Here is a 22,116-nt window from a genome sequence, read left to right as displayed (position 1 = left end):
GTTAAAAGTTAAAATTAAGACTAATACGACAGTTAAAAATTGAAAATTTTTGTGGAATTTTGTGAAAAATTGTATAAATGTGTTATATAATAAAGGGATGATATAACTATGTCAGGTTTTGGTGGGATAATTAAGAACCATGTCAATATAATAAGTAGTACAGCAGCTGGATCTATTGCTAAGGGTCAGTGCAAGGTTGCAGTGGCACTGTAGGCTTGCTGTTTGGAGTGGAAGTGTCTATTGACAGACAGCTGAGTGTGCAGTCAGCAACTCTCAAGTCAACAATCCCAAACAAATACCATATCAATAGCTCCAACAACACAGTCTAGTTATCGATACATCGAACATGTCGACGTTATTCTTGAGTTAATGATTAAGTAATTATTCAGAGGTTTCTTGATTTTTGTTCTTGAGTGTATAAATAGAGATTTATGTTGGTGAAATGCTTACTATTGTGTTTTAAAGTTTGTGTAAATAAAGTTACTATGTGTCCCTTCCTTCTAATTTAGATAATTCCAATCTTAAGGTGTGTAGTGTTGGATTATATACTTTAAGAGACTTACAGTAGTAAGTAAAAGCTGATATCAGTAGGTGATATTTATTCTTCTCACTTTTACCACTTAAACACCGAACTTTTCACTGATGTTATTTTATTATTGTATTCTTGACGTGTGGGCCAGCGGCCATTTTGGATTCTCTCTCAATAGCAGATTAATAAAATTATGTTTTAGAAAATTTCAATAACCACAAGTTATCACTATTAAAAGAAAATGTGCATAAGATATTATAGACTGTATGCTTTGAAATGGATTTTCGTATTATTATGCTTAATCATAGCATGTAAAATCCATCTTATTGTTTAAGATCTGTATACATGTTAATTTGGTTTAAGGTATGTGGGTGAAATTAAGTAGCAAAGTTTCAGTAAATGATGTACAATCCCAGAAACTATATATCTTTTTGCTGCACTATTCGCATGTCCAGCAAAACTATTATTCTAAGTTACAATAATTCAGAATGTTAATGAAAGATTTAATGTTATGCTGGAATATTTGTTTTCAGGATAAGTCTTCGCATGACTCAATTTGAAGATAGTTTTATTCCACCACCAAGCGTGTGTAGGCTCAATGGCGCCAAACTCCTCTCTATGAGAACATGTATTACTCTTGGCATTCCATTATCCTCTCTCCAGGGTCCCTACAGCTTCACCTCTGGCCTACACCACGTTGTTGACTAAGTGTTTTAAACCCATTCAAAATAATAACATAAAGAGCATAGAACTTAGGAATTTACTTTGTCTAACTTATTTTTCAGTTGTACCATTGCAATAAAACAATTCCAATAAATAAAATAATAACAGTATTATCGTGAATATGGTGTCAGTTAAATATTCTGATTATTACCCTTAAAATATTATTAGTACGTGAAGTTTAAACTTTAGATTATTTTGTTATAAAAGTATTTAAGACTACAAAGTAATAAAACATAAATTAACATAATAGCACATAATAACAGTATTATTGTGTATACAGTGACTGCTACAAATTCTGACAATTACCTATAAAACTTATTAGTAGGTAAAGTATAAACTTTGGATTATTATGTTATTAAAACATTGTATAATAAAAATAATCAAAAGTAAATTAATACAATTATTTTTATTCAAATTGTGATTACATTTCTATAAACATATTTATAAATAAATAAATAAATATATATATATATATATATATATATATATATATATATAATAAACATACTTATTATAAATTAATAATAATTTTAATTTTAAATTAACAATAATGAATAATTGTGATATATAGACATAATTTGAAAAATAACCTGAGACAAATTTTCATTTTACCTGATTTGTGTTACTAAACATCGCATACACCAAATCTGCATATAGTTTTCAGAGAAATCATTGAACTATGATGAGATGAAATTAGGCCGTTTTGGTGGGTAGAAGTTAGAGTGAAACAAGAAAGGTCCAGCACTGTTCCCGATTGCTATCATATTATTTCTGCCATGGTGATAGCCAAAATTTACTACTTGGCATTGGTCAGTTGTTAGTGATAGGTTATTATGTGCATGACTGCATGGTAACGTTGTATGACTGATTTTGTTATGCCACAAATCTGGGTGATTTTTCAGATTGCTGCACACAAACGGTGTTGAACTTATAAGTAAGTAAGTACTCCTTATTGACCACTTGACCTTGTGCCAAGAATTCCTGATGCACTATGCCATTAAAATCGAAGAACACAGTGAGCATAACCTTTACGTTCAACTGTACTTATCTAGCCTTTTTTGGTTTTGGCGTTCCAGAATGCCTACACTGGGAGGTTTAAGCCTGTTTTGAGATCACATCCTTAAACATTGTTTCTTCACCTGTTATAACACGTTTAAGTAATTCTGAATCGTCGCTGACTTCATTTAGTGACTCCTGAGCAACTACCTTCACTGCTGTTTTTGCTCAAAATTAAAAAAAATGTTGGAACAAATTTTGCTGCCACATGTTTTATTCTTACTACATCCAAATAATTTAATGACATGAGACAACTGATACGCCATTACCACCAGTGACTTCTTTGATCATAATATGGCAATCATTCATAACTATTTCTTCCACTTTTTTCACGTTTTCATTGGTTGTTGATAAACTAGGGTGTCCTGAACGTTTGCCATCTTCAATGTCTTCACGCCCATTTTAGAAACATTTATACCACTTGTAAACCCTTGTTTTACTCATAGCATCATTTCATTTCTCACACAAAATTTGATAAAAATTCTTTGATAAATTTTTGTAACAAACAAAAATCTCTGAGTTTTAAAACACACCTAACCTTAGCAACTGCCACTAAAAAAGTAAACAATGAATACAGCTGGAAATTTTATTAAGCTTCAGGCTGAAGACGTTCAGGATGTCTGAGTTTATTCAATAGCCCCACTGTTGGTCGCTGTTCAGATATGTTGGGTTAATAATAAATTTTCCCTCACGTTGGTGATACCATATATATCAAAGCTCAAGTGTGGATGTGTTGTGTTATGTGTAGAAATCCAGATGTAGGTAATCTCGTTCATTTAATATCCCCAAGGTTGATCGTCATATGTAGAAAGTCTGGGGTTGAGAGAACGTGGTCACGTGGTCTTGTGAATTAAGTTCAGAGTCAGGAGGTCAAATGTTATAAATTGTCACACATTGATGGTATCATGTGAAGATAGTCAGATGTGTGGATTAAATTTAATTGACCAAATTTGTTAATGTTATAAAATGTAGTTTACTTTTAAAAGTAACCATGTATTTTTTTGAAGGTGGTCGTGTACATGATTAAAGTGTGTATCAATCCTAATAGGCTTAGCCCAGCCTAAATATTTTTGCATACTCACCACAGTCTAAATATACTTTGGAGTTTTTTTTTTTATTTTCATCACTTTAGTTTAAATTAGATTTATTCATGTACAAATCATAAGCAGTGTAATTCTAACATATCAGTTTTGAATATTTTTTCCATAGTCACCATTTATCACAAAATAGAATTTTTATATACAATCTGTACAATTTGTAACTTTAGATCACTAATTGACAAATGTGAATATATGATTAAATTCAACTAAAACATGTGCTCTTTCACAAGAAGGACTAGGCATGTTGTTCAACTACAATATCTAAACAAAGTAAGAGAAAGAGCACTCGTAGTGATGGGGTTGACAAGACTATGATTCAACAAAGAGATATTATCTAATTTTGTGTCCATTGCATAGTCCATCTTTAGTGTTGATGTTATGGATTCATGTTTGAGGATAAATATGGATAATGTTGTCAGTGTAAAGGTTAATATAATTTTTGCTGGAACAATGTTATATGCAGCGTTTGACTTCTGGAAGTGTAGGTGGAAATCCAGGGAGTATTTTAGCTCTTCAGAAAAAAGAGGAACCAGGGAAATTTGGAATATAAAGGTCTTAAAATAATGTTTTGATGCATTTCTTAAGTGAAATAGAAAGTTTTCTGTATTATTATCCAAAAGTTCTTATTATCTGAGGGAGGTGGTACCAGAACACTGTCTTCGTGTGCTCTGCCGTTAATTGAATACTGGCCGTTATATATTTTCCTTATCGGTGCTCATACAAAATATTTATATATTAAAAACCAAACCCATTCTATATTTCCTTTGAATTAATTTAATTTGAATAACAAAATAATTTCATGCAGCTCACGTTAATCCAAATTATTCATTTGCTGGTTTGGTTAGATGTTTGGCTTATAGAGTAAATACTAATCAGAAACACGCTTAAATTGATTTTATTTTGTACAATAGCTTATGCAGGCTTCTAGATTGTTACACGAAAATCTAAGAATACCACAGACTGTGGCTGAGTCTATGGGTTCTGGTTAATGCGGATTAATTTATAAGTTTATAAAGATATACAAAGCCAATATACAATTAAATGTAAAACAATCTATCTCTAAATTTGGCGGGGAAAAGTAAAAGTCACAAAGGAAAGGTTTATTGGCTTTATATTACTTTTCACTGAATGTTTAAAACTGAGCAAAATGACAAGATAAAATATATTTTACTTACCACCCACAGCTTAATTCATTCAAATTATGTTACATCTTCCTTATAAAATATTTCAGATACACCGGGTTCCATTGGAGAGTTTTAGTATGCCATCCATACACAGCATGTTTCATACTGTGTAAAATAATCATATCAAGAAAGTTGAAATTGAATGTATGAAGCATGTTCAGAAGGTAAGTACTGTTCAAAAAAGTAAAACAATTTTTTCAACACAATTTTATTTCTACATGAAAGTCAAAACCTTAAACTACTTTTCAACATAGTTTCCACCGATGTGCAAACACTTGTAGCGGATGATTAATTTGTCTATGCCCCCTTCGCAGAAGATTCCGACCAATGAATGAAGCCATGACTCCATAGCAGTTTTCACTTCATTGGCGGTATCAAAGCGTTAGCCGCCAAGCTTGCACTTCATGTGCAGGAACAAGCGTTGTTATTAATATACAATGTTAATGTTATGTTATACAGGCAAAGTTTATAAAAAGCATGCGAAGCTACGGAAAACAGCTAGTAAGATATATTTATGAATTAATTAGCATTTAAGTTTATGAAACACTAACATTAATTATTAAATACAAACTGCTGCAAACACAAAAATGTAAACATGATTAAAACAACTTCAGTGGTAGAAAAACTGGTATAGCATACTTTCAATTAAAATAAATCTTTCAAAATACAAAGTTTAGACTTTAAGGCACATCAGTTTAAAAACCAAAATATGATTAAGAATATTATGAACACTAACAAGGGGCTTATAGACATGGACAGATCTTGAGGAAAGTAAGATTCAAATTTAGAGAACTAGTAACTTACAATTTAATATCTCTAACCTCTTAATGTCTTAAGAGCCTCTTTACCCTCATATTGAGAGAAAATAATGTTTCTAGGCAGCAGAAGTAAGTTGTAAGTTACTGGCTATCAGAACTTGGATCTTTCCTTTCTCTTAGAGCTATCCCTGTCTACAAGCCCTAATGTTGATTATGGTTGGTAACTTAATAAAGAAACACATTCTAATCTTATAGAACTACACACAAAGGATATAAGAGATTGTCAGTATTTATAAGGAGACAGTCTGATTGATTATCTTTGTCCAATTACGAAACCTGCTATGTACCTTGTTGAATATGCTTACAAGTGGCCACTTTGTTGGCCTTATATCTATTCTATATATAATATTCTTTTATATTTTTTATTTTAATATTTTTACTTTACTATAACATGTTCTACTTGTGGTTAGGTAATATTAATATAAAGAAACTAACAGAAACATAAACACTTGTCAAGAATTCCCTAAAACACAAAAAGCTTAGCGGAACTTAGAGCATAGCATTTGGCTTAAGAGCAAGATTCATAAACAGATCATACCATTATTAGAGGTTATTATTATTAGGTTTATTAGAGGTTAAAGGATTATTTATTAGATGTTGGTTTTATTTCTAATAAATGTAAAATAAACTAATGTTCTTAACCACAACTGAACAACTTAACAGTAACACAGATTAGATACACAATAAAAATCAGCTTAAGTGGAAATTTTAAATAACGTTAATATATGGCAGAGAGTTGCCTAAGCATACTTGCCGACATTCTGGATCTCACGGTAAAAACTGTATACAACCAGGAAGAAATATAGCCTAAACACTGTAAGAAAAATACAAAAATATTAAACTATCTATTATCTCATAAATAATTTTGGCTGTCAATAGTAAAGAGCACATTAGGATCTACTTAAAAGAAACTATTTCAAAGGTCAAATTAACAGATATAAACCATCAAAAAGTACTGTAAACTTCACAGAAATCAGTATAGCCTCCAGTACCATAATTTCATTTAAACTAGATTTTTTGCAATTTGTAAAAAAGAAGAGGCAGTTTCCTTTTTAATTTTAATATACTACACTATACTAATATAACATTATTAATATATTAATATACTAATATAGTATATAGAAAACTTGCATTGCACTGACCTTTCCCTGGTTTTTTTTAACTCCCCAAATATCGTTATAATACCATAAAAACGAAAGTGCATTTGTTTCCAAGTTTTCCTTTCATGTGTGAACTATTCAAACGAATGTACTGAAATTTTACATGACATTCTTAGGGTCCCTGGTATGAATATAGGTCTATTCTTATTTTAAAAATTACTCTGGGCTATACCCCTGTGGTCTCTAAAGTAGAAAAAAGTCTCACCTTGGTGACAAAAGTTGTGAAATATTAATTGAGAGTGTTAAATGTAATCAACCGTTCTGTGTAAACATTCTTTTATGACAACACAACCATATGTTTAATTAAGTTAACGACTATTTTAAATTTGCTTACATGTATAGTCTTGAAAGCATAGAGTAAGCTTGATAATAACAAAACTTCTTATTTCAACATTTTCTGTAACCAATTTGGGTGTACAGAGTAAAATAATATCCAGATAAGTAAATTAAGTTTCAGAAAAAAATACACTATTAATTTAACATTTCTGGAAAATATGAAGTATGCACTGCTTGGTCAGTACTATAAGCAAATATAAAAGACAAAGTTATTATCTAACTTTTACTATAAATTTAAAAACTGTTATGAAACTCATCTTAGTTGTCATTTTACAGAAGTATGCTTCTCAGATGTATGTATATATATTTTCTTGATTGGGAAACAAGGCAAAATCAACTATGGAAGAAAAGATTAAGACCAGAGTAAATTTAAATGGCCATAAATATACATATTTTTACAGATTGTCTTGATTGTGGCAACAAGGCAAACTCAACATTGGCGCAGGAAATATAATTCACTCGAACTAGAAGTGCTCATACATGTGCAAATCTTACAAAATTGTGTGCGAAGCCACTGGGTGTTATTATATATGTCTGACAACCAACAAGAAGTCACTACAATGCAAGATGGACAATATAAAACATGCTCTCTATTATTCAATATTCAATAGTGATGGCCAAGTGGTAAGCAATTATTGCATTACTTCCTTTCAGAAAGTATATTCAGATCAGATTCAACAAACAATATGTCAATTTTTTCAACATGTTCTAGATAGAATCTAATTGTCTTTATTATTTATTATTATTATCGTTATTTTATTTTAATTAATTATTGATTACTTTCAGAAAGAATATAAAAATTCAAAATAGTCTAAAAGAAAATTTATTGAAAATGAAGAAAACTACGGAGTAATGCATCAACAGGTTATCAATTCAATTCAAAACAGCTTTATTCACTAGGCATATACACATATTATAAAAGAATAGTGTCATAATTTATTTCAAGTTCTTACTAAATTAGAAAAAAAACAAGAATACATAACAGAAAATACGAGATTTATCAACTGGAAATATAAAAAATTTAAAATACAATCATTACAGTTGTTAAAAGGTTACAATTAAAACAGGTAAAATTAAAACAGTTAACATTAAAGTTAAAACAGTCACAATTTAAACAGTTACAAGTAAAACAGCTGTACTTGCATCACTTGGAAAAGGAGTTAAGTAGAGCTAACCACGTTTGTGGGTACATGAATACTTGAAAAAGTGGTATTGACTTCCCTCACAATATTTATATTGAGTACAGCCTGTGCGAGGCTTCTACTTGTGTGTTTGTGTATCACCACATCTTTCTTTGTTACTTCTGGCAACAAATTTTCCAAGTTCAATAAAATTAACCCATTAATAACCAAATATTTAAAAACAAATATCTGTCAAATCTGTTGGTGGGATAAAGAAAATTCCCACATGGTATATCATATATCTTGACTGTACATACCTGATAATACACTTGCCATACATTACATTGTGAAAACTGGTACTTTCGGCAGATTTTTTTCACAAATAGTGTGCGTTACATATAATATTTCTATTACTTTATATGATTTTTTCCCTGGTATATGGCTGTTAGCTCTAATTCTACTGCTTTTCATGTTATTAAAAGTTGATACTTACAAAACCAAATTATGTAGCCAATATCTTCAGCCTGGTATACAGTAAACAACTTAAATATGATGATAAGTTGTTCAATAAGAGCACAAGTCAAAGAGATCAACACCCACGTCAGCACCAGCTTGGCTTTTTGCTGTGAAAATTATTATTGTTAATTAGATCAATCATACTAATCATATATTGTTTTTGATCTGCATGATATAAACCATAGAGTTTCCGAATCTCGGGAAGGGCCACGCCGGTGGAACACCAATAAACTGGGCGTGACCAAGTTCACCGAGGTCATCTCTCGGGGAGCGCAGGCGAATCCTGGCGAGGCTGGCGCCGAGGCATTAGTAACATCCATGATGGAACTTTTTGTCTCGGCCTGCGACCGGTCAATGCCGCAAAGGAAACTCCGCCGCGACAAGCAACCCGTCTACTGGTGGACTGAAGAGATTGCGGAACTCAGAAGAACATGCCTTATAGCAAAACGTGCCAACACTAGAGCGAGAATTCCTGCAGATAAAGTTCGTAAGTCGGATGTCTACAAAGCTGCCAGAAAGTCTCTCCGCTGAGCCATCAACAGGAGCAAGGCGAATAGCTGGAGGAAACTTCGGGACGACGTCGATTCCGACCCTTGGGGTTTGGGTTACAAAGTTGTGACCCAGAAACTCGGCGCCCGCTCTCCACCTTCCATCATGGAGGGTGCCGCCATGGAGAGGATCGTCACAGCCCTGTTTCTTGTACATCCACAGCGACCACTAGTTGACTTCGAACGGGTGGAGAGCGTTTCGCTCTTTACCATTGAGGAGTTGGAAACCTCCGTTCTCACCCTGAAGAGCAAAAGGCTCCCGGCCCGGACGGGATTCCCAGCGAGGCTCTGAAGAAGATTTTCACCATCAATCCCGCCAGCCTAGTGCTTATTAGCAAGGGAAAAGGTGATCCTGATCTGCCGTCGTACTACAGACCTCTCTGCATGCTGGACACGGCTGGAAAACATTTTTGACAAGTTGATTCGTTCCCGCCTGATTTCTGCCGTGGTAGCTGTCGGGGACCTTTGCCCTCGTCAGTACGGCTTCAGAAAGGAACGATCAACAATCGACGCGATCACCGAAGTGCAGAAAGCAGTTGAGAGAGCCGAGAGCCACAACCATTTTTCCCGCCGAGTGGTGCTTCTTGTTATGCTTGATGTCAAGAATGCCTTCAACTCGGCGAGATGGGTCGATATGTTGGATGCGCTTCGTGACACCTTCTGCATTCCAACGTATCTGTTGCGGCTCATCGAGGACTACCTCCGTTCTAGGCGTCTGATATACGACACCCTAGACGGAGCGCGGACGGTGAAAGTCACCTCTGGTGCCGCGCAGGGTTGAATACTCGGCCCGGATCTCTGGAATATCGCTTATGACAGCCTCCTGAGATCCGAGATGCCAGAGGAAACCATCTTAGTGGGTACGCCGATGACGTTGCGGCTCTCATCGCCGCACGCAACGTTGAGCTGGCCCAGCTAAAGTTGAACCAGGTCATGCGCGTGGTCAACGCCTGGATGACCGATCACGGTCTTTCGCTTGCTCTGAGCAAGACGGAGATCGTGAACCTAACAAAGAAAAGAATTAACACCGTCGTCCCACAGTTGGGAGGGAAGTGGTCCAGTCAACGCGTGCTGCCAAGTATCTCGGAGTTATGGTAGACAACAAGTTAAGCTGGAGAGACCAGATCTTCCGTACGGCGGACAAGGCTGCTAAAGTGGTCTCTTAGTAAACTGATTGCCAATGTCGGGGGTCCTCGGTCCAGCAGAAGACGGTTATTGATGTCCTCAGTCCAGTCCGTGCTCCTTTATGGGGCAGAGGTGTGGGCAGACGCTCTCACCAAGGAATTCTATAGGTTGCGACTCGCCCGGGTTCAGCGTCAAGCTGCGCTCCGAGTGTGTTCCGCCTATCGGACAGTATCCGAGCCTGCCGTCCTGGTGGTTGCCGGAGTCATCCCTGTCAAGCTCTTGGCAGAGGAGAGGAAGGCAATTTATCAGAGACAATGCGAGATCGGCAAGGACGCAGCAAGATCCAAAGAGCGCGCCCGAACTTTCCAGCAATGGCAACACAGCTGGGAGCACGAAACCCGAGGACGATGGACTGCACGACTCATCGAGCAGGTTCAACCATGGGTCGAAAGGCGGCATGGCGAGGTGGACTACTACCTCACGACGCGGAACACACCTTCTTCCGCTGTCCGCGTTGGGAAAGGCCCCGCCTGGAGGCCACAAGAAAACTCGGTGGACACGGTCTGTGAAAAGATTATGGAGGATGAGGGGAACTGGGATTGTTTGTCACAGGTCGTCCGGGGCATCCTCCTGGAAAAGAAACCCGATCTGGACCGCGAAGTGGCCCAGATTCCTTGACCGAGCAGCTGGATAAGGAAAACACAATAAATACTGATGTTTTTTAGTTTTATTTATTGTGTTATAAATTTATGACATAATTTGCTAATTAAAAAAAGTCAGTGAAAACACATTGGTTAGTAGAGTGAAACGCCGCCAACCGCATCAGAATACGACGATCCAGTCAGAAATGGCAGCGCATAATGTACTTCACAATGTGTACCTAAAACAACCCGCCATTTCTGATTGGATAAACCTTTTGAGGTGCGGTTTGCGGCATTCAACTCTATTAAGTGAGCTCTTTCAAATGAGGTATCACTCGACCCACGCTTCAATTTAAGATTTCCATGTTTTCCTCTGTGGGCCGTCCCCCCATGGTTGGCATGTCATGGTAATAGCAAGGAAAAATAGTTTACATGGCCATATGACACTGTGCAAAGTTTATAGATGTTATCTCCTATAGTTTTTTAAATATTAAGCCGTACCCATACTTTTCAAACACCCTGTATATCCCCCGTGTATTGTCAATACACTAGAAAATGTTACTGACACCTAAAATACACACATTATAACGTAGGATTCACATTCATTGTTCTTCAATCTAGTTGTATTCCAAAAGTTCAGGAAGTTGTTGATTCAAATATTAAGAGTACACACCTGCTTAGTTTTATATTATTGTATAATATAGTTTCATCGTAGTGAGAAAACTTGGCGTCTACATTTTCTACAATTTCAAGCTGAGCTGTTTAGATGGATTAGTTCCACAACTTCTGTTCTGGGAAAGTGTATAAAATTTACATGGTACCTCCTCTATGAGTTTTAACAGCCAACCAATCTGTATTCCTCTGTTTTAAAAACTTATCTAGTACGTTCAGCTTACATTCTGTAAATTTTCTGTAAATCTAGAGGGGATTTTAATGTTAATATTTTAGAGACACATACTTTAAATGTTCAACCTCCCTTCAATGCATCAAGATCATATAATTTATTTTCATCAAATTTTCTACCAACTAGAGACTGTTTAGACAATCTCTTTACTAATGTTGATAGTATGTATTTTGACTCTTCCTTGCTAGAACAATATTTAAATATCAGATCCTGCAGGTTTATGAGTGAATTTCACCATTATGCATACAAAATTTAAAAACATGAACAACTAAAGAAATTACAAGAAAGCTTTACCAAGCACTTAATTTCTTCTGAAAGACTAAATAATCTAAACGAATGATTTTAAATGGATCAATGTGTATAGTAATTTTGATATAGGTATTGTTGTTAATACATTTGTAAATGTTTTAAGTGTTGATTTAAATATCTATTGCCTACGAATATCTGTGATAAGTAAACCTAAGAAGTCTAAGGTCAGCTGGTTCACTGTTGAATTGAATAATATGAGAAATCAACTTTTAGTTTTATATGACGTATGAAAGAATACCTCTAATTTAGTGGATAAGTAACATTTTCAAAATAACAATAAAACAAAAAATAATATAACACAGGAAAAAAATCAATCTAATAGTAACCTTTTTTCAAACTTAATAAATCAATGTAAAGCTGCTACGAAGGTTCCACAAACTGATTGTAATCAATATCCAGTTATTGAACTAGAAATACTTATTAGTTCTGATACTTTAACTATTTTTTTTGTATGTTGTGAACATCCAAACAATAAAGTATGCTTTGATTTATTGCCAAACTCTTCTCAGTCATATTAAAGACATAATTTTATAGGAAAATTGATAAATGAAACAAAATTTCAATATGCTGTTAACAAAATGAGTAATTCCCATAGTGAAGATGTCAATGGTCTCTCAAATTACGTGCTGAAAAATAATTTATGAAATATATACAAAATTACAATCTAGTAACATATGAATTAAGCAAGAAATTACCTGATATACTCCAATCAGAAGAATCAAAGACAAAATACAGCCAATGACATGAATAATTATCATCATAATGGCAGCAGATTTCTTTACTAAAAACAAAACCAGAATAAGAATAAAAATTCACATTCATGACGAGAATTAAACATTTTTCATATAAGATTATGATTTTTAAGCAAATGTTTTATGATATAGATCTGTGTTTTGTCTACTACTAACAAATTCTAGTTTAGAAAATTAATCTTACGTTTTGGCGAAAATCTACTTTTAATCATTCAACCATGTATATTTGGGTCATAAGTATTAAAATCTAAGAATTATATTATACTTTATAATTTTAATACAAACTGATTCAGCAAAATGGATCTCAAAATGCAGTGGAAGGTTATTGCCTAATTTATTATTATTCAGAAATTGATTACTGTAATCCTTACCCTAGAAAAACTCAAATGATGAATATACCTTTTCATTAGTTACCAATGTATGCCAAGGGGTATATCTCTAACACCAAAAATACATCTTTATATTTGTTTAACAAATGGTAAGAAATGAAAATGGCAGTTTTCAGAGGATCTACCTTAAGCTGCTAAGCTCCAAGAGAACTGAAACTGACAGGAGCTAGGGACTACTCATAGGACAAAGCATATTAAGGTTGGAATTTTCTGAAGCCGAGAAATTCCACAAACAGTAGTTCCTATTGACCACAAATTTATGCTTTAGACTAGACTTTTCGGAGGTTGAGAGTTATCAAGGGGCTTTTAGGGACTTCCAGTGGTCAAAAATTATCTTAGGCTGAAAGCTACTTATATGTTGCCACCTGCAAAAGCTACCAGACACTAGATGCTATAAGATGCTGGAAACTCTCAGATTTAGCAGCTCCCAAAGATTGGAGGTTTTAAGAGGAAATGTCAAGGAACACACTGAGTGTTTTTATGAACCACTTGGATTTAGAAGTCAGAAACTTCCTTTGTGGTGTCAGAAAGTTGATGCTTTTTGAGACCAAGGGGTTTTAGTATCTGGTGGTTTCAAATTGCTTTGTGAGCTCATAAGTGAGAGGCTGCTGAATGCCGTGAGGTTACAGGGACTAAGGCAGTTCCAAAAGATCAGGTAGTCCCAGAAGCATGAAGCTGATGTAATACAACTGGGTACAGCAAGACATTAGATGGTGTTAAGAAGGCGCAAATAATAAATTATTAACGTCCTTCCAGAGTTCTGGTGGTGAAATAATGCACCAAAGAGTATAGAAGCTGTAAGATGGTATCTGATTTTAAAATGACCGGGTGAAACCACAGCTGGGTGAATTAGTGACATTTATTATACTTTTTTTCTAAAAGTTTTAGGCTCCCCCAAGATTCCATTTTTCGGAAATGGGCAAAGTTGTAACAGTGACTAAAAAGTTCACTTCTATTTCCTAGAACGGTGTCACAAGTTCTATCCTTCCATCTTTATCCATTATACACTCTGTTTACCATACTTTTAACTCACACTGTATATGTAGCCTATGTAGCACGATGTGTGTTCAAAAAGTAATGGGAATTTTCATTTTTTTTTTAAATTTATTTATTTGTCACATTAATGTTGTAACCTTCAAAATAGACCCCATTAGATATTATGCACTTGTGCCAGTACTTCTTCCGATCCTTGAAAAACTTCTCAAACTCAATCTTTGAGATAGCCTTTAGCTCTTTCGTAAAAAAATATTTTAAAAGTCATACGGAGCCATAACTGGAGAATATGGAGGCTGGGCCATTGTTACAGTACTGTTTTTAGCTAAAAATTTACGAACAAGCAATGAAGAGTGAGCAGACGCAAAACTCATGAATTGTTTTGGTACAAATCCGGGCATTTTATTTAGATTGCTTTACACTAATGGCGTTGGAAGTTGTAGGTGGTACTCTTTATTGACCGATTGACCTTGTGGCAAGAATTCATGATGCACTATGCCTTTAAAATTGAAGAACACAGTGAGTATAACCTTCACGTTTGACTACACTTGTCGAACCTTTTTCGGTCTTGGCAATGCAGGATGCCTCCACTGGGATGATTGACTCTTAAGTTTTGACGTCATAAATATAAACCCATGTTTCATCACCTGTTATAACATATTTCAGTAATATTGCATCGTTGTTTACTTCATTTAGGGACTCCTAAGCAACTTCCATTCACTGCTGTTTTGTTCAAAATTCAACAATTTTGGAACAAGTTTTGCTACCACACATTTTTTATTTTTAATGTAAAATATGCTCAAAACAGTTTAAACATCAATTGTATGGCCACTGAACCAATAAGGCTTATTCATAGTTACAGAACAATGTATTTTTAAAGCTAGACAAAATTGTAATATTGTAACACTATATAACTCATAAATACCTTATTATAGGCATTAAATTTAGATCATACAGAAACATAAAAGAAGTTGAAAACATAGTAGTACTTAGAAAAAAATTTTGATTCCATTTATAAAGTTCCACTTGAAAATAATTTGTTATGAATGCAAAAATAACAATGAATAATCAAAAAACAAAAATTAATATAGTAAAGTGAATGTTTCAATCAATTCTCTGCTTTTTCTATAAAGGCTCTTTTTCTCTGTCCAATACCATTTCAGTTTTCAGTAACGTAATAGTCAACTCCAATGAAATTATCCTGATAATAAATAAATTTTTCTTTACATTTCAGAACAAATCAACTATTCAATTAAATTTATGTTAATTTAGTTAACTTGTTCTAAATATATATATTTTCAGTTAACTCTAGATCTATGTATGCAGGTTTATTTCATTCATTGGCTAAAGTATACACCAGGCTTAGCAGATCTCAAAATATATTACAAATGTATAATGAATATTAATAAAGGTTTAGTATAAAACTAATGACTTGTAACGAATATGCAACATTTAAAATTTCGCCTCTTACAATAATCAGAACTTCTTGGAAAATGATAAAATGTGTATAACTGAAAACTATGAAAGCGTATTTAAAACGTTATTGAATGAAAAGAAGATAGAAGATTACAATAGTAAGTAATTAAAACACAAAAATGTAAGATCTTGCTGATATATACTTTTGGTAATATATTATTTTAAATCATTATTACTTGTATGTTGTCAAAATCAAAGAAAAACTATCAAATACTATAAAGACTAACTTAAAATACTGAACGTTCTTACTGGATAAGTGATCAAGTACATCTTTATGTTCAGGAGTAAGTTTATCTCGATGTTCTTCGATGTAGTAAAGGCCTGCAAGAGCCAATCCTAATATTATTACCAAGACAATGTTGGCTATCTGAAAAAAGTAAAACAAATCAATGTTAATATTACACAGCTGTTCAAAAATCTAAAAAATAAGGTTAGCTAAAGGTTTGTTAATTTTACAGTACACACATTTTGCCTTTTAATAAGTCTGTTGGCACATGAGCATTGGGTCAATGGCGAAACTGAACTGTTGAACATTTAGTAATCTTTGTAAGACATTTATGCCATAAAATGAAAAAGCCTTCTATTGATAAAAATTTAAGATGAATCAATATGCATTACCATTTATAATTCAAACTTAACTTAGATATGAACATTTGTTGCTTACATTAGTAGATTTATGTCAAAATGTGTTTTGTAATATAAGTTACATTTTTAAAAAGGGTAAGGGGAAGAAATAACTAAAAGCAAAATTCTATACAATCTTAGTAATATAGATATATTAAAATATGTTATATTTTAGTTCTAACTGACATTAATTACAGTAAAAAAAGGACTTTACATAACAATGTAGAGTTATAAAAAGAAACATTTTTTGCCTACAATATAATATAATGAGTTCATTGGATGAAACAGGACAACTTACCATGGATATCCACCCAATGATCTTTGAGCCTGTTTTCAAGCTGCAACCGCAGCAACATGAATCTAATTGGGGGACAGACATTTTTCTGAAATATAAAGAAAACCAAACTTTAGATTATTTACAAATTAATTACATTTAAATATCAATACAGCAAGTTACATCAGCATAGTGAACATAAGATATGAAGCAGTAGAAAAAATACATGATTAGATGTGTTTTGGAATTAAAATAAATGAAAATATAAGTTTCTGAGCTCCTCCATGAAGTAAAGGTGAAGTGAATACAGGAAATACTATTTTGTATTTTCTCTGGCTTTTAAAGGAATTTACCTATCATCTTTATGAGGATTGTGTGAGAAACATTTTGTGCTGTAAAATTAGCTATGTCTGGTGACTCTCGATATCGCTACAATGCTACATCTATTAATGATCTTATTCTTATGAGTTATAATTAAAATGTTAGATATTTTTTAGTACTGTTAGGGATTACTCTATATACACGTTTAATACTTTTCTGTAGTAAACTTTTAATTACTATTTCTTTTGTTTGCCACAACCACAACTTTCTAGTGGTACCAGATATTAGTTTGGGATGAACTATCTTCACATAGACTGTTACATAACTAAAGGAAATTTGGTTTAGACATATATTGATCTAGGTATAATTGGTTGAGCTTTATCAAAGCCTACCACTAGAAGGGCTAGACAAATTTCATTTCTGTCTATCTGTCCACATGATATCTCAAGAACAATCTGTAACTAAACTCCATGGGTTTTGGCTGAGTGTTAGCAAATATTTTTACATTGGTGTTATGGGTACAATCCTGATGGCAACAAGAAAATATCAGAATAGATAAATTTGTCAATAAACTCAATACACCCTTAAGAGATTCAAACATTTGACATATTGACACATGTAGCCAAACTATTCCAACACATACAACATAATTTGTTAGTGATTTTGGCATTTTGACTTTTATTATTTAACACTGATATGAAACCTAACTTAATGAAAAGATCTGAATGAATCGTGTGGCAAGCTATGTTGAGACAGATTCCACATGTAGACTTTAACTTTATTATGAACCTTTATTTCTAAAAGAATAGGTTCTATGATGTGTCCTTTTCGTGTCAACTTCTTTTCTGTATGATTTTCTATCTGAACGCAGGACATCTCTAGAATAAAATGAGCTATAGATTTGAAATTTTGCATGCAACCACAGTGAAACATGTTAGAACATTTGGTGTGGTGTACTTCTACCTTGTTACGTTTAGTCACAGTAGAGGCACACAGGATTCTACCTCACACATAGTGCAGGATACAGTATTGTGATGATTAAAACAAATAATATTGGCTTTAATTGGAAATATTTCTGTTGGATCCCTTGGAGTAATTAATTAAAGTGGTTTTTTAAAATATGTCCAACCTTATAGTGGAGTAAACTTCCAAAAGTTCCTGTAACCAAAGCTACAACAGAATGCTAACAGTCTTTACAGCTGCAGAATAAGAAAACTTGGAAGGGATAATGTCAGGTGACAAGTGCCTGCCACTTGCCAGTGCCAGTGCTGACTTATTGTTAAGGTTTATCATCCCTAAAAAATATTCAAGTGTATAACACCAACTCAACCATTCTTGTCTAAATTTCAAGATAGCGCATAGTGCTTAGATTTTCGTCACAGACAAACAGACAGGGAATCTCAATATTGTATCAAAATCATTAACTACAGTTTAGTGACTGCTGCAAGTATAAAGATTAACACTGGCAGAAAACAGTCACTTCAATTGAATTTTTTTGATCTCACAGGTCCCTGGGATTAAGATATCTATACTGGTCTCAATTCATTCTGCCTTGGATTGTGTGAGCTCCAATCTCTTAGGAAAGGCAAAACAGTCCAATGTAATCCTCAACTTAAGGCCAGCTAGTTACAAGTAAGGTACAAGGTTTTATCTTTCAACAAAAGCGGTGGCATTTTCAGAATGTTCTAAACAAGCGTAGGCAATCAAAATCACCTTGGTCCAGTACTTTGCATGCAGAGTAAATAAGGTGGATGGTTTACCAGGGTTCCTTTGGTGATTATGTATGCAGTGTGATCGGAAGGATTAAGTACCGTGGCTGAGTAGGCGGAAGAAAAGAGTTACTGATTCAAACGGCAAAGAATAAACGACTGAGCATGCAACTGGAGAAAATAAAACACTATAGAAATGAAAACTTAACTCTATCAAGATGAACAAATATTATATTCCATTAATGAACGAGAAAGCATTGTTGCCCACCCATTAGCCCCTCCCACATTTGCGAAATATCTTTTACTCACACATCCTTATCAGATCAATATTAATCTTTATATCAATAATGAATCCAACTTTAATTGCTTAGAACTGACTCATGAAACGACCTTGAGCTTTGCACAATGCTAAATGTCAAATATTTTAGTGCCCCTTTCTAGTTATAGATATATGTGACATTTCACATTTTAAATGATCCAAAAGCTACAAAATTTGTCTTTTAAAGTGAATACTCCATTAATATTGGAACTATTACTACAAATTTAAAGACTGTTATAAAACACACGTAAGTTATTTTTTTTACAGAAGTAGGTTTCTCAGATCTGGTAAGAACCTTACCGCTGCTTCCGGAGTGACAGGATATTCAGGATGGGTAAGGTTAGGGATAGAGGCCGCATCCTATCGAGATCTATGAGCAAGAATTAGGGCACTAATCTCAAAATCATGTCCCTAAGGGAAAAGGGGTCCAGGGGCCCACCTCAGGTAAATTTGTAGATTTCAATGTTCTCATACTGCATATTTATGGCTGTTTTAAGACTCAATTAAAAATACATTTTTCTACATTATTTTAAGGTAACAACCTTATTTGAACACTCACTGCTTTACGATAGTGTAATGTAAAGTTTATTTAGTTTTTAGAATTATCTTGTAGTGGAACGTGAGGAAACAGGACTACAACACGCTGTGGAGGCCTTTTATCACCGATTAGCTCACTGTCAAACAACAGAAGGCGGACACTTCGAGCATCTGTTGTGAAAAGGCTCTCTGTAAGTAGTAATCTTCTAATGACTAAATCATTGCAAATAATGAATCTTATTATTCTACAACAACAATTAATTGTAAACAGTTTTGGGTTAGTAAAGTTAAAATCAAAAAGCTCATCAGTGTATTTTTTATATTAACCTAAGTTGCAAACTTTAGCCATCTTTGAACGGCTGTCATTTTTGACTCGGTTATCTGTTTGAGGTCAGGTTTGCGGCTCTGTACTCTACTAATAAAGACCTTTTATTTGATATTCATATCAACCTATGCTTACATTTAAGATTTTCTTCTGACTCCTAGCGGGCCGCCCCCCTGAGGAAGTAGTGGATCACTGAATATGTGATAAAATAGATTTTTATGTCCAGTAACTTTGTGTAAGGTTTTGTAGCTCTATTTTAAATATTTAACCGAACCAGGACTTTTTGGACACCCTGTATATATATATATATATATATATATATATAAAACTTTACTAAGCAAACATTACACATTCCTGAATAGCCTACAAGTTACATATTACTACATTACATTACATTTTACTGAACAATATTTTACTACAAATTAGATGTACATTGATTTTAAACAAAGTTCGATTTTATTTTTGTTTCTGTCAATTTGTTAATAACTTTATTCCTTAGATATTTATTTAACGTTCTGAAACAAGAGAATGAATGTTTGCGTGAAGCTAAACTCATTGGTACTGTAAGATAAAGAGGGAAAAATTAAAATGTTTTTGGAAAAAACGTATTTAAGATTTTTTCGTTAGTAGCTCACATTTTGTTTTTAAGTCTTTGTCAATAACCATTGGATAAAAACATTTTAGTTCAGCTAACAAAGTCTCTTCATTTACTGAGTATGAGTAGTGCTGGCATAGGTCATGTACGTCGTTGGGTCTAACGTTGTCAGTGGTTACCAAGTGTATTCAATATGGCAGTGTTATTTCCTTGTTATTTCCTTCCAACTTTCCTTTGATTTTTCATACAAGAATGTCGAGAACTGGATTGAGCACTGTCACCTTGTAGTAAGAATTTGTTCCCGACGTATGAGGGGCCAGAAGAGGAAGTATTTTGTGCACATATATTTCTAGGCTGAATGTTTGTAATGCACATATGTAATATGGTTGTGAATTCGCTAAGGGTAATACAAACAAAAGAGGTTCAACAAAACGGTGCACAAATAGAAAAAGAAGTTATGCAGTCAGACTAGACAGATATTTCTGTCACGGATAAAAACGTGGTGGCTGAACTGAATTTAGCATTATTCTTCATGACCACTATCATTACTCAGTAGCAAACCAAGGGTGTTCTGAATTCTTTGTCTACTTTGAATTTTACATTCTTATTCTTTCAGATTCTAATTTTTTAAATTAATATGTTATTAAAAAATAATAAAATACAAACAACAGTAGTTTCTAATAATAAATTATGAAAGTATTAGAAAACTGGTGGGAAACCATCCCCCCCCCCCAAGATGCCACCACTGCTTGTTATATGGTAGGAAGTGGCATTACCAAACTGAGACTCTAGGGACAGTAGACTCGTGAATAAGTAGAATGCATTGGACAACCCGATCATGTATTTTTGGACATTCCTCCGAAACCTTTAAATTGTACTGTCGAGAGGGGGCAAATAGTCTTGTAGATTCTTTTGGGGGGCAAGACAAAGTTTCACTTCAGCCAAGTCTCACAACCAAAATAGATTATACAGTTGGTTGAACAGAAATAATTGCAAACAGTAGTACAATAATATGAAGGTTTAGAAATTATTAAAGAGTGGTACCATAGTAGATCGGTCTGTTAAAGGTTTCATTAATCTAACTCAAAAATGGGTTTATTCAGTAAATTGACAAAATAGCAATGATCAATATTAAACAATCAGAATGTAGTTATTTTAAGCAAGCAAACATTGCTTTGAATTACTGTTTTAACTGCACACAGGATACGAAAGAATATAGTGGTACTGGTACAATAAAGTGCCAAATACACTTAATAAAGTGTACAGTTTTATATATGATTCCTTGAAGTATAAGTATGTCATACAAGTCTATAAAACGACTGGAATATTAGGAACATTGTTTACTCTTTAAAATTCTTTATTGGCTCTTCTTTCTATAACCAAAAGTACTTATGTTCTCTCAGAGAGATGCCAGAATGCTGGTTTGGTGTGCTGTGCTTCAAATTGAATACTGGTTATGTATTTTCGATTTTGATGGTCATAAAAAGATATTTATACATGAAAAACCAAAAACATATATATATTTTTTCAATTAATTTAATTTATAGAAAACTTGAATAACAAAATATATTACATGCAACCCGCGTTAATCCAAATATTTGGTTACGTGTTTGGTTACATTTTCGGCTTATCAAGAGAATACTAATTAAAAACACACTAAAATTGATTTTATAGGGCACAATGGCTTATACAGGATTTTAGATTGTTGCATTGAAATCTAAAAATACCAACA

The 22,116-nt window shown here is 33.6% G+C and overlaps 1 protein-coding gene across 2 annotated transcripts; it reads right to left on the bottom strand.

Moving 5' to 3' along the window:
* Nucleotides 1–1,829: 1,829 nt before the first annotated feature.
* Nucleotides 1,830–18,876, bottom strand: LOC124357620. Of its 2 annotated transcripts, XM_046809565.1 has the most exons (7): nucleotides 18,660–18,876; nucleotides 16,603–16,687; nucleotides 15,930–16,047; nucleotides 12,766–12,851; nucleotides 8,521–8,650; nucleotides 6,165–6,224; nucleotides 1,830–4,992 (listed from the first exon to the last, which is right to left on the bottom strand). In XM_046809565.1, exons 2-7 carry the CDS (start codon nucleotides 16,681–16,683, stop codon nucleotides 4,967–4,969), a joined length of 501 nt encoding a protein of 166 aa, XP_046665521.1. In that variant the 5' UTR covers nucleotides 16,684–16,687; nucleotides 18,660–18,876; the 3' UTR covers nucleotides 1,830–4,966. The 2 variants fall into 2 exon arrangements, with proteins under 2 accessions (XP_046665521.1, XP_046665522.1); XM_046809566.1 differs by lacking the exon at nucleotides 1,830–4,992 and having other exon boundaries at nucleotides 5,255–6,224; nucleotides 18,660–18,874.
* Between the last annotated feature and the right edge of the window lie 3,240 nt (nucleotides 18,877–22,116).

Source organism: Homalodisca vitripennis, chromosome 3, assembly GCF_021130785.1.
Source record: "Homalodisca vitripennis isolate AUS2020 chromosome 3, UT_GWSS_2.1, whole genome shotgun sequence".
NCBI lineage: Eukaryota > Metazoa > Arthropoda > Insecta > Hemiptera > Cicadellidae > Homalodisca > Homalodisca vitripennis.
Note: the sequence above shows the minus strand (reverse complement) of the source record. Positions and strands in the feature narration are given on the sequence as shown.

Bases quoted from the DNA above. Each gene is read 5' to 3' on its own strand.
- LOC124357620 (XM_046809565.1), bottom strand. From the start codon at position 16,683: ATGTCTGTCCCCCAATTAGATTCATGTTGCTGCGGTTGCAGCTTGAAA. The intron at 8,651-12,765 runs GTAATTTCTTGC...TAATTTTCACAG, and splicing joins TTCTGATTGGAGTATATCAG to CAAAAAGCCAAGCTGGTGCT. The intron at 4,993-6,164 runs GCAAGTATGCTT...CTGCACATGAAG, and splicing joins CCGTGAGATCCAGAATGTCG to TGCAAGCTTGGCGGCTAACG.